This window comes from Xyrauchen texanus, chromosome 23 (assembly GCF_025860055.1).
Source record: "Xyrauchen texanus isolate HMW12.3.18 chromosome 23, RBS_HiC_50CHRs, whole genome shotgun sequence".
NCBI classification, from domain to species: Eukaryota; Metazoa; Chordata; class Actinopteri; order Cypriniformes; family Catostomidae; genus Xyrauchen; species Xyrauchen texanus.
The window spans coordinates 3,811,112-3,825,213 of NC_068298.1; the positions used below are offsets into that span (position 1 = coordinate 3,811,112).

At 37.9% G+C, this 14,102-nt stretch overlaps 1 protein-coding gene across 2 annotated transcripts in view; it reads left to right on the plus strand.

The window, feature by feature from the left end:
* Nucleotides 1–2,211: 2,211 nt before the first annotated feature.
* Nucleotides 2,212–14,102, plus strand: part of LOC127663378 (uncharacterized) — a 14,488-nt gene continuing 2,597 nt past the window's right edge. Inside the window, exons 1-9 of one of the 2 annotated variants that reach the window (XM_052154937.1) lie at nt 2,212–2,367; nt 5,280–5,457; nt 5,888–6,043; nt 8,568–8,704; nt 8,873–9,030; nt 9,424–9,618; nt 9,924–10,013; nt 10,623–10,712; nt 13,064–13,186. In XM_052154937.1, the coding sequence (XP_052010897.1) occupies nt 5,297–5,457; nt 5,888–6,043; nt 8,568–8,704; nt 8,873–9,030; nt 9,424–9,618; nt 9,924–10,013; nt 10,623–10,712; nt 13,064–13,186 (1,110 nt within the window). In that variant the 5' untranslated portion in view covers nt 2,212–2,367; nt 5,280–5,296. Of the gene's footprint in view, nt 2,368–2,498; nt 2,675–5,279; nt 5,458–5,887; nt 6,044–8,567; nt 8,705–8,872; nt 9,031–9,423; nt 9,619–9,923; nt 10,014–10,622; nt 10,713–13,063; nt 13,187–14,102 lie in introns of those variants that run through there. The other variant, XM_052154936.1, reaches the window with a different exon arrangement.

The following is a 14,102-nucleotide window of genomic DNA, read 5'->3' on the forward strand; positions in this document are numbered from 1 at the left end:
AAAACGGTGGAAGGAAATTACGTTTTGTTTTGTTAATCCTTGTAAATCTGCAAACACTATACCTACAAAGTAACTAGAGTACTTATTAATGAAATTACTATGCTCCTGACAGATCTGCTCTTTCATATTTGTAAATCTTGGTCATTTTGGCGACTTTTCCAAACTGCTTTGACTCCGATAATTGCCACTTGCGGCTGTCTTTTGTAAGTGATGTCACTTTAATATGCTCACAGTCAGTCCTGGTTTAAATTGCCAGCAAATGATAGCATATGCATTGCATGAATGTTAAAAAGCATTTCATCTTCGGTCCAATGGTACAAAGAAAGAGAAAAAACTGGAGAAACCTCTGATCTACTCTGCTGTCAGCCTGTCTAGAATTAGAAGCAGAAATCAGGTATTGATATCTTTCTCTTTTGTCAATTATTAGCTTACACCACTGTTTGTTTAACTTGTGCAGTGGTTTAAATAGCACATGGACGTGGTAGTTATACAATTATCTGCTCATATCAAACATCACACCACGGTCCAGCACTGAGAGTCCAGGTCAGGCCAACCTGAACACTGAACTCTGAACCCATGTGTGCACTCATCAGGTGCGTGTTGGAAAGGTGACAGGTGCGATCAGAGTAGAGTAGGATGGTGGAGTACTTGATTACTTGAGTATTGAAATATGTATTAGTACAATGGACTTCTTACACTGTCTGAGGCCTCATTGCATTTATAAAAACAGCACCACCAAGCAGACAGACAGACAGACAGATATTTTAGAGAGTTTCAGTTTGCATTAATGATCATTTTGGTGGAAGATTGAGGCATTTTGGGAGTTTATGCCCTGTGGTGGATTAATGAACAGCATGTTGCATTCTTACATCATCTGTCCTCTTCTTACATCATCTGTCCTCATGCTGAACTCTGTGCTTTCATCTTGAGTAACTAAATTAAGAAAGATTTACATGTTGGGTTTCTGTGTAGCCATATTTGTTTATTATATCAGTGTGTTATAATTTGATATGCATGCAAAGTAATTGTCAAGCTACTTTTAAAACAATAATGTTGTTGTACAGACACATGCTCACTTATTTATTGTTATAGATGAGTCATTTTATTCATGGCATAATATTTACTGCTTAAAATCAAAAGCTTATGCACAAATGGATGCAACATGATTATGGTCAAATTGACACAACATGTAATTAATTTGATATGGGACATTTCTGATGAGGACATTAATTGTAAAAGTAAATATAAATAACATTAAATATTTAAGCTTAGAAATTAATTTGTTTTGGCGGATTGCCCGAATATAACAAATAATAATAATATTGTCCATGCAAAAAATAATGATAATAAAAAATGCTATTACCTTCAAAATACATTGAGAAAACTTTGTGCATGCTGTTGGTGTGTGTGTGTGTGTGTGTGTGTGTGTTTATTTTTATTTTATATATATATATATATATATATATATATATATATATATATATATATATATATATATATATATATATATATATATATACATACACACATAATAATATGTGATAATATTTTATAAATAATTTTGTACACATCCCATTTTAATGTTATTCTTGCTTATTATTATTACTATTATTTGTATCTACATATTTCGATTTTAATTGTGTCTGTTGTGCATCATTTATTGCATTGACCTATTTAAGTAGTAAATACCTAGAAAAATATGTAGCCTATAAAAATTAAAAATTAAAATACACTTTTTTGTACATGTCTCATTTAGTTGATTATTATTGTGTAATTATCAATACATTTCTGCTCATTTGTAATTGTGTCTATGGTGCATTGTAGATTGCAAAGGCATCATTATTGCTTTCAGCATTAAATACAATGCAGTGCAACGTCACAATGAAATGCATTATTCTATGGCCTACAGTAAACCCATAATATCACACATAAAGGATTAATCGATCAAATTAATAGATTGCTCTTGAAAAGGTGGCTGGTTACTTTACACGTTTTTCTCAACACCCTTTAAGCTGCATAACTTGTGCGCTCCTGTCACTCAGTATGAGGCAATATTGCGTAACGAGCGTGCGTTCCTGTCCAGCGCGCGCGTGGAGACGCGTCAGCACATTTTCTCAAAGAAGCCGGTGCGCACGTGGCGCTCTATTGATCTCACAACCAGCGTTTCTTTCCTCGTTGTGTAATTCTGCTTCATCTGATGCGTTAATAAACCCGAGGAGGAGGATACAGTCGTCTCTCTTCACTCTCTCCTTCTTTTGTTCTCCAATCAGAGAGAGAGTTCGGACATGGGCTCATCCCGCAATGACGCCTCCCTCTCCGTGGGTTCATGCTGAGGCTCTTCGAGCGCGTGTCAAGACCGGGCTTGAGGTAAGACTGAATTGGGGGATCCCGTTCCTGCACCTCGCGTTGATAATTAAACCTACAGATTTGATAAGCGTCATTATTGATGCGTAATAGCGCGTGTCTCCTCCCCTCGCCCTAGTGGTCAGTCGGGTTAATGTGTCCTGGGCCATGTAGACTCGGACAGGACAGCGCGCATACATATTTAAAGCGACACAGACACTTTGAGTAAACAGTCGTAAAATAGTTTGGGCTATATTTGTAAATCGATTTTTCCTTTTGTGTGTGTGTGTGTGTGTTATTTTTAACTTTATATCACTGATCATGGACCAAGGTAAGACATATTCACATAGAAGGTGTTTTTTCGCAATTGATGCTTGAATGGGATGATGAAACCAGAAGCACAAATGTAAACCTGATGGGGCATTTTTTGGTTCACATGTGCTACTTAGTTTATTATATAGCATATGATGTCATTTTATATTATTCTGTCAATATGGTAGAACAGCAAGAGACTGCTGATAATGAGCTTTTTCAGTTTAATCTTGCGGAGTGTAACTTTAAATGAATGTTTTGACTAATTATTTTGCAGTTTATTGTGGATCCATTTAGCAAAATGGCAATTACATTGAAATATATATATTTATAAACATACACGTGGCATTGTTGCATCACACTTTTTAAGTAAATTCAACTTATGGTCATTTTATATCAGCACAGCTAGAAAATCTTTGTTAAATATACTCAGATGTATCAGTTCATTCAACTTTTATTTAGAGTATGTCGCACACATACGATCTGGCAGCTAATAGCGAGTAGTTTCTAGTAACATTTATATCACTGCTTCTTAATTTAATTGGCTCAAAAGACAATAATAGAAGTGCATATGGTGGTGGTGTAGTGACCTAAAGCACATAACTTGTAATCAGAAGGTTGCTGGTTCGATCCCCACAGCCACCACCATTGTGTCCTTGAGTAAGGCACTTAACTCCAGGTTGCTCCGGGGGGAATGTCCCTGTAATAAGGGCAGTGTAAGTCGCTTTGGATAAAAGCATCTGCCAAATGCATAAATGTAAATGTAAATGTCAATGCATATAAAGCTGCATTTCAGTAATGCATATTCAAATGCGTATGGATAAATGACATGGATTGAACAGGTTGACCACTAATGGAACTCTAATCACCCTAATGGTGACACGAAATACTATTTACACTATAACAACATCGATAATAGTAAAATAGCTCTATATAATCTCTAAAAACTCTTAATAGCAACTAATTAAATGCCCATGTACGTTCTTTTGACCAAAGAAACATGCTTCAATTATTCAAGCGCAAGGACTTATGGGTATTCCCCACAATCTCAGTTCTGTACTTGATTGATTGAGTTAGAGATTGTTTTAGTAGTACTTAAAATCTTAATTTTATGGCATTGTAATCTAAAGAAGTTCAAGGAACTCACGATTATTCGATAAAAGCGTGTATCTTTATTTTAAAAGTGTGTATTTTAATTTTTCAGTATCGAATAATCGTGAGTATTTATATATTTATAAATAAATATAAATAACTTTATATATGTATATATATATATATATATATATATATATATATATATATATATATATATATATAAGTTATTTATAAATATATATAAATACTCACAATTATTCTATTCGATTATTCGATACATTTCAGCTGAAAAAGCACAGTATTTTTATCAAATAATCGAATCGAATAATCGTGAGTATTTATATATTTATATTAGGGCTGTCAATCGATTACAATTTTTAATAAAATTATTTACATGGTGTCCCGATTAATTAATCGCGATTAATCGCATATACAAATATTTGCTGAGAAAGCCCCTATAACAATAATTAAATAAATAATGATGAAATAGTGATACATCGTTATCTTTAAATATTAAAAAACTATATATATGTGTATATAAAGTTATTTATAAATATAAATACTCACGAGTACGATTATTCAATAAAAGCTATTTTTATCGAATAATTTAATCGAATAACAGTCCATCGAGTGTTTTGAACGCAAGAACGTAACGCATGTCTGTGTTTTGGGTTGTTTTCTTCACTGTATAAACTGTGCATCACTCACACAGCTGAAATTTCACTTACTGCCCCCTGGAGTAAACAGGTGGTACTACAAGCTGGCAATCTTCCATATTATCGTCCTTGGGCATTGCGATTAATGACATTAATGTTTAAATCGACAGTCCTAATTTATAAAGAAATATAAATAACTATATATATATATATATATATATATATATATATATATATATATATATATATATATATATATAAGTTATTTATATTTCTTTATAAATATAGTACATACAATAAAATGTAATGATAGCAAATAAGATGGCTGAATTTCACAATGTTTACTCAGATTCACAAATATATATATAATAATTACCGCATTATCCGTCGACACTACTGGCATAATGAGCTTTATTTTTATCAGTCCATCAGGTTTACAGTTATTTGTCCATACTTATCATTTCAAACTGGCCAAATATTGGCTAATTAATCAGTCTAGTTGATGTATCGGTCTATGACTACTGGTAATTACATATTCACAAGGCATGTGATGACCATTAACGGTCTGACTACACAAATTCCACATATTATGCTTAATGATGATGATATGAGTTGACATAATGTCATTATGTTAGAAGACAGAGAGTGATACAAGAGAGACATGGAACTAGCACAGCTATGTAGGGAAGTTTGGTTGCCCGAGAGTCCGAAATAAATATTTTGCCGAATGCAGCAATAGACCAATCAGAATGAAGTATTCCAGAGAGACAAAAAACATGGATAATTGTTTTTTGAAAATCACCTGCAGATATTTAAAATGTAGTTCTTTCATACATTTCGACCCTTCCTGATGTTTGTTTGTTTTCTTTATAGAAACCGAGAGGAACACAATGATGGAGTTTTGGAAAGAACACTCCAAGTTCGCAACGGTAGAGGAGATGATGTTAGACTCTAACGCCCAGGAACTGACCCAACACGAGCTGCCAGAGATCCTGTCCATGCTGCCCTGTCTGGCTGGGATTGATATGCTGGAACTTGGTGCTGGAATTGGGTCAGTGTGAATTTTCAGGGTGAAATGTGCTTTAATGGTCCTGAAAATAATGATCCTTCATTTTTATTTTTACAAAATTGTATTTTTTTTTTCAATTTGGATGAAATATGACTTATAGATATGAGTGAGACACATTCATTCATCAATATTCTTAGATTTCAGATAGTTCCTCAAAAGAGTTTTTACAACTAAATTAAACTCTTGATGGCACTTTTTCTTTGTAATTAGATATATCACATTGTCCCCTTTGAGGAATGATGCATGCAAATAAATACTGTAATTACTGAGAACTATCACAGTTAAACGACGTACAGACGCTTTACATTCAGAGGTCAGTTTATGTGGCAGTCTCTAATAGGTTAGGAGAGAGCTGTTTGGATATTGCATAGTGTCCTTGCCCCATTGTAATCATGACCTTTGCCCTTTTCAGTCGTTACACGCGTCACCTCATTGGCAAGGCCCGTCATGTGACCGCAGTGGACTTCATGGAGAAATTTGTTGAAAAGAACAGACAGGACAATAGTCACCGTGGCAACGCTGAGTTCATTCAAGCTGACGTCACAAAGCTGGAGTTTCCTAAACACAGGTGAGAGACGTGCTCAGCAAAACTGACGAATATTTAAATGCAAACAAAGCTATATACAGTACCAACCTTTATGTCACTGTGTTTACAGGTGTTACATACTAGTGTATAAACATGCATCATATCAATATACTCTTCTAGTTTTATTAAACCTCAATGTTTATTTACATCTGTTGAATAATAAAAAAAAAATTGTAATTAAATAAATATATAGCTTAAGATTAAAGCTGTACTATGTAAGATTCAGAAAGCCTTGTTATTAGTGACACCTGTGGCCGTTAAGTGAACTGCAGCAGCTACCTGTTGCTCGCGCTCGTGCACACACTCCATAGTGATGCGAGCGAGCATCTGCCGAAACAATGACGTAACGTACAAAGAGACTGAACGTGATTCACCGGCATCATGCTGACAGATGAGGTAGCATAATTAAAATTACACAGTTATAAGTGTTTTACTACAAACTAAAACTACTTATCAGCTAACATAGCATACTGACAGGGCCAAATTAATCTATCTATCTAAATATCTATCTATCTATCTGTCTGTCTATCTAAATATCTATCTATCTATCTGTCTGTCTGTCTATCTGTCTGTCTGTCTGTCTGTCTGTCTGTCTGTCTGTCTGTCTATCTATCTATCTATCTATCTATCTATCTATCTATCTATCTACCTGTCTGTCTCTCTGTCTGATCTATCTATCTGTCTGTCTGTCTGTCTGTCTGTCTATCTATCTGTCTGTCTGTCTATCTATCTAATGTCTGTCTGTCTATCTGTCCATCTGTCTGTCTGTCTGTCTGTCTATCTATCTATATATCTGTCTGTCTATCTATCTATCTGTCTGTCTGTCTATCTATCATCGTCTGTCTGTCTGTCTATCTGTCTGTCTGTCTGTCTATCTATCATCGTCTATCTGTCTGTCTGTCTATCTATCTGTCTGTCTGTCTATCTGTCTGTCTGTCTGTCTATCTATCTATCTATCTATCTGTATGTCTGTCTTTCTGTCTATCTATCTATCTATCTATCTATCTATCTATCTATCTATCTATCTATCTATCTATCTAGCTATCTCTGTCTGTCTGTCTGTCTGTCTGTCTATCTATCTGTCTATCTATCTGTCTGTCTATCTATCTGTCTGTCTGTCTGTCTGTCTATCTATCTATCTCTGTCTGTCTGTCTGTCTATTTGTCTGTCTGTCTCTCAGATCTATCTGTCTGTCTATCTATCTATCTGTCTGTCTGCCTGTCTGTCTGTCTCTCAGATCTATCTATCTATCTGTCTGTCTGTCTGTCTGTCTCTCAGATCTATCTATCTGTCTGTCTGTTTGTCCGTCCGTCCGATCTATCTATCTGCCTGTCTGTCTGCCTGTCTGTCTGCCTGTCTATCTGTCTGTCTGTTTGTCCGTCCGTTCGATCTATCTATCTGCCTGTCTGTCTGCCTGTCTATCTGTCTGTCATCCAGACGGACGGACGGACGTACGGACGATGACACACACACTATATTTATAACTCATCATTACTATATTGTATAATGTATTTTGCAATATTAAAAATCTTATAAAAATATGAATGCAAATTTTAAATTGTAAATTTGTATTTATAAACACAAACACACACACACACACACACACACACACACACACACACACACACACACACACAGGTAGGTAGATAGATTTTTCCCCTTTTTTGGGACTTTCTGGAATGTGTGGATCGTGTGTTTTTGAAAGTAATGATGTCGTCATCTGTTAAACACACGTGTTACTTTACTTCCTGAACGAGTGTGCACACGAGTCCGAGTTGCTTTCACATTCACGTGAATCGCTCTACAGTTCCATTGCAACCGATCTCAGACCGCCTCCTACAGGTAGTCTCAGGTTCGGTTCCACGGTCCGCATGACAGTTTCACATTACCAATTATTCATGCGAACCGTGCTCTGTTCCCAACTAAACTGCCCATGTGAAAGCACCCTCAGTCAGAAGAGAATGAACCAGCTCCACAACTTTATGATGCAAAATTTCAGTGTTTGCAAATCACACGCACACATTAAATTGCAAATGATACTGTTCAGTCAAGCACATCAGCACCATAACCATCAAACAGTCACGACATATGAAATAGTCATGAATAAAACGGTTTACTCATGTTTTTTTGCAGTCAAGTCCAAAAGGTGAGTTTTCTTGACGTTTGAAATTGTTAAACCCGGCTAAACAGAATCCTGGATTTTCCTGTTTCTATATATATATATATATATGCACACACTATATATCATTTATAAATATAAACTTGCCCTCCTTGCTTGGTCCAATCAGGCAAGTGACCCAAAATGAGTTTTACATCCCTGTCTTATACTGTCTAAATGTCAAGAACATTTTGATTTTCCATTTCTTGACCCCCTTAAGCAAAATGTTTGTCACATTCACTTTCATAGCATTTGTTTTTCCCATGCATTTTTGGGTGGACTGTCTCTTTAAGAAAGACGCTCCATTTAACATGATTGCATTGTATCTTATTTTCCATTCTGTTTTAGTTTTGACCTGATCTTCTCTAATTGGCTGTTGATGTATCTGAGCGATCAGGAGCTTCGGTCATTGGCTGAGAAGATGCTCGGCTGGCTCCGCCCAGGAGGGTACCTGTTCTTCAGAGAGTCTTGCTTCCACCAATCAGGTGAGAGAAAAATGTCCAACATTTGGTTTATGCCTTATTTTGGTTTGGAGACAAAATAATTATAAATGTCATTTTTACATTCTAGGTTGTAAAGTTTTATTATTATTATTATTATTATTATTATTATCATCACTACTATAACTAATATTGGCCTTTTGACCCTATCAGGTGACAGCAAGCGAGATTTTAACCCCACCCACTACAGAACTCCCGCCCACTACAATCACCTGATGACATCGGTGGTCCTAGACGAATCAGATAAGATGGGAAAGAAATGTTATGGTTTTGACATGGTGCTCTGCAAAACAGTTCAGACCTACATCAAGGTGAATCATTTGGTCAATAAGTTATTATTAAAAAGTTTTTTTAAGTGCTAGTGTAACGGGAGTCAGCTGGTAGATAGCTGTGCAGTGTGTAAACCTCACTCTCCTGACCTCAAGAGGTGCACTAGCGACTGGAGCTAGAGGCTGCAGCCTTTAGCCTCCTTGTTAGAGCACCCGCCTCCCACGCCGGAGACCTAGGTTGGAGTCCTGTACGGAGCGGGTAGAACAAGAGCGTCACACTTGTGTTTTAATGTTGTTGTATAATTATGATTATTGTCTTGTGTGTGTGTACTACTCTGTCTATCTTGTGAGAAGCCAAAGGAAAATGTCCACATCTGTGGATAATAAAGTTCATTCAATCAATCAACATCTGATGAGACACTTGCTTTATCTCAGATGAAGAAGAACCAGAACCAGTTGTGTTGGCTGATGCAGAAATCTCGTCGTGATGTGGTGGAGCAGCATCAGGGCAGTTTCACCACCTTCCAGCAGTTCCTGGATAACCAGCAGTACACACGCAGAGGAATCTTACGGTACGAGAAGATGTTCGGCTCTGGATACGTCAGCACAGGAGGACCCAGCACCACCAAGGTCAGAGGTGAAGGGGTTGTAGGGTATAAATCAGTTCTATGTATGCAATTAAAGGATTAGAATACAAGTGCTTTTATATATAGTAGGAGGTTATCATATAGGCCAAGAACAGTGCGACTGAAATAAAATGATTAAATAAATAATATTGACCAAAATAAGAGCCCATTTCCCACTAATGGCCAAATCAAGTTAGAATGGACTCTCTAGTTTACTTTGAAAGCATTATCTTATTGTGTTAGTGAATCATTAATGTTTGTTTTCTCTCAAGGTTTCAACTCTCATTTTATTAATCTTTAATCCATCAGGAGTTTGTTGACATGCTAAACCTGACCGCGGGACAGAAAGTTCTAGATGTTGGCTGTGGAATTGGAGGTGGAGACTTCTACATGGCAAAGGTGAGCGACCACAAAACGTTCCTCGGGTCCATTCGACCGGCGGTTCTCAACTGGTTTTGCTTCGTGACCCTGATTTTACTTTAGACATCAAGTGCCGAACCAACTCACTCATGTGTTTTTCATACAGACAAACAAAAATGTCTTGAGTCAAACATTCAAATGGACTCTGTTACCATGAAATGCACAAGCCAAACAGTATGCAAACTTATAAACATGACAACTGGAAAACTGGCATTTTTGTAAATGCATATAAAGCAGACGTGTGTTCTGTCACAAAGAACCATCAATGGGCCAAATACTGTATCAGTAGTAGCCATATACTGCCAAGCGGCATGATCATTTTGCATCAAAATACCATAAAGTTTGATTTGATTGGATGCACAGCCTTTGATGTCAACAACAAAAAATAATAAGCATGTTCTCCTCCCTAATAAACACTGATAAACCTATTTATTGCACTATTTTATGGTCAGCTGCAGTTTACGATTTGCATTGTGTTTTCCCAGCTGTCCCCAATTGGAACAGAAGCAGTAATGTTATCAAGCGTAAACGAGGGTTGTCTTACTCTCTGTGTTATGATGGATTATTGATTATCGGTTTGAATTGCAGACTTTTGGTGTGGAGGTTCTGGGGATGGACCTGTCATCAAACATGGTGGAGATCGCCATGGAGAGAGCCGTCAAAGAGAAACTTCCTTTAGTAAGTTCCACTTTATAGCGCAACAGTGCCCGCCCACTTTTTCAGCCATCTTGGCTCCGGAAGTATATAATTACCATTCAGTTTTTCCAGAGGAATTTCATAAAAAAGTTGTAAGTCATGAACCAAACCAGCCAGCTCTGAGGTGAGTGGGTGGGGTGGGGTGGGGGTATGGGGGGGGTCCTTTTCTGCATATCGCGGCACCGTTTTGTGGCCCGTTCTGCATAACGCGGCGGCTCATTTCAGCTTATAGCGGCCCATTCGGCCCGTTTCGCGGCCGGCCTGTTTCTCCCGATGGACTGTCCACCCCTGATCGGCCCCATAGTGCGTCGGCCCACCGGGAATATGCCCGATATGTCGGATTACCAATCCAGCCCTGGGTACAAGCATGGGCGGCGCTAGGGGTGGGTCATTCGGGGCTTAAGCCCAGAATGTGTTCAGTAAAGCCCTGAATGTTTATATTATCTTGGAGTGATGCCAAATATACCACTGCTTCGGGATGAAGCTGAACACCAAATACAGACTCAATTCAGTACACATGCTGTATTGTCGGCGGCTGCTTTCAAGCAGTACTGCGTATGTGCGCGCATACACAAAGAGTGTGAAAATGCATGTCTTGGTGAGATATTAGACACTGCTGACTTGGGCCATCTAGATGCTGTAAGCACAAAATATGTAGATATATAACACTGCAATCAAAGAGTAACATAATGTATAAAGATGTGCATGAGGAACTTGCGTTTTGTTTTATGAAGACGAAATGCCATGAACCTCATTAACATGGGCAAATATTTAAAAAAAAATGTTTAAATCTCATACGGACAGACGGACTCATTTGTGTCATTCACAGCAGAGACTAAATGGTTCAGAAGTTTTGCAGCCTCCTTTCCAAATGGTAACGTTCTTTTTAAGATGACAGTACTCTGAGCTGAGGGGTGGGTGAAATACCACTTGCAGTGTTGCCAGATTTCGAAAGAGAAACAAGCGACCTGTTTTAGAAAAACAAACCCAAAATAAGTGTAATAAGCATTTAAAGGGTTAGTTCACCCAAAAATGAAAATGATCCCTTAATTTACTCACCCTCAAGCCATCCTAGGTGTATATGACTTTCTTCTTTCAGCCAAACACAATCTGAGAAATATTAAACAATATCCAGCTCTTTCAAGCTTTATAATGGGAGTGAATGGTACCTTCGATTTTGAAGCCCATAAAAGCTCATCCATCCATCATAGAAGTAATCCATATAGCTCCAGAGGGTTAATAAAGGCCTTCTGAAGTAAAGCAAAATATCCATAAGTATAACTTTATGAACTATGATCACTGGCTTCTGGTAACGGCCGTTTGTCACTTCTCACCGGAGTTTACACTACGCCTAAATCATACACCGGAACTCGACTCTCTTGTGAACGCACGGACGGCCGTTACCGGAAGCCAGTGATTATAGTTCATAAAGTTATACTTATGGATATTTTGCTTCGCTTCAGAAGGCCTTTATTAACCCTCTGGAGCTGTATGGATTACTTCTATGATGGATGGATGAGCTTTTTTGGGCTTCAAAATCGAAGGTACCATTCACTCCCATTATAAAGCTTGGAAGAGCCGGATATTTTTGTATATAACTCCGATTGTGTTTGGCTCAAAGAAGAAAGTCATATACACCTAGGATGGCTTGAGGGTGTGTAAATTATGGGATCATTTTCATTTATGGGTGAACTAACCCTTTAAATTCTTGTGTGTTTCTTGTGAGCACAGAAACGATGACTAGCATAGAGTTAATTAACAGATCATTTTTACTACAGAACTTCATTTTCAGTCAAAATCCGACAGCATAAAATCTGTATGAATGCATCATATCTAACAATAATTCAGTGAAGACTTGAAAACAACTGAGAAATGAACTTTTTACCTGTAATATTTGTACCTCATTACCAACCTCAGAGCTCAAATGTGGGTCTGTCTTTAAAGGTTTCTAAGTTATCGTACATTTTATATTAAAACTGGACTGGACTGGAGAATGGTACCAGAATGACAGACTTATGGGTTGGCTCTTTAGACATGGGCCAGTTAGCAACCATCTAAACCCTAGCAATCACACAGCAACGTGCCAAAAACCCTCTCAGAACACCTTAGCAACCCAATAGCAACTCCCTGGCAACCACCCACAACAGCCTAAATCATGGCAGAGAGTTTTGCACGGCCGCTCACGTTTTGTTCAGGAAAAGTAACAATCTAGTTGTAAATTTAGAGCAGTTCTGGAACTGCTGTATAGCTTGAAGGCTAACCAGAGATGCATTCTGGGACAGCCACTGTGCATGAATGTCTTCAAGCCATGAGTGTCTGTTGTTCCACTGCAGGTGCAGTTTGAGGTGTCAGATGCCACAAAGAGAAGATTTCCTGAAGCCACGTTTGATGTTGTTTACAGCAGAGACACGATTCTGCACATCAGTGACAAACGTGACCTCTTCACAAAGTTTTATGTGAGTGTGCGCACATGTATGCGACTCTGCTCGCACCCTTAATGTCTTAATTGCTTCTCTTAGACAGCGATGACACAAAATGTAGACTTTTGCTTAAACATCCTGCTTCTCAGAGTTATCTCATGTGAAAAAGACCCTGCTGATATCATATGTGTCTGCTTTAGTTTCAGAAGAGATCTTAATGTTTGCCAAGGTTTGCAATTGTTTTGATTTGTCTGCTTGTGTGTGTGTGTGCGTGTGTGTGTGTAGGTGTTCAGTATTTGTGGTTTAACCAGTTCAGTTCACCTTGAGCCTGCTTGCATTTTCACAGAGACTCAAATGAAATGTGACGTTACTTATGGCTTATAAAAACAAGCCTTTGCATTTGAACCGAACTACGGTTGAGATTGTTCAAATCAGGAAACAAGAGGTCAAAGTGAATTTACATGTCTGCCCTCTAGAGGACAACTAATGTAGTGCTCTCCAAGAGCGCATTAAGGCGCGGGCTTACACGTGCCGAAGCTCAGGGGCCCACGGCTCCCATGGGGGCCCCTCTCCCGAAGTCTGCCACAACATTATCCCCGTCGATGCATGCGTGAAAGCCGTGAAAGCTGTCCGTGTAGTGCATATTCATAAAACAAAATTTCCAATTCCAATTTGTGTGGGGGGAATGCTTGTAATGCATAAAGACTCTTTCTCTTATTAGTCTATGTCTATGGTTCTTCAAGCAGTTTTGGTTATTTTTATAACTTTATAAGTGTTTATTACAGACAGGAAATGACAATATTCTGAGCTGGATAGCATGAATGATGTTAACACTTTTAAACATTTACATTTATGCATTTGGCAAACGCTTTTATCCAAAGCGACTTACAGGGCACTTATTACAGGGACAATCCCCCGAGCAACCTGGAGTTAAGTGCCTTACTCAAGGACA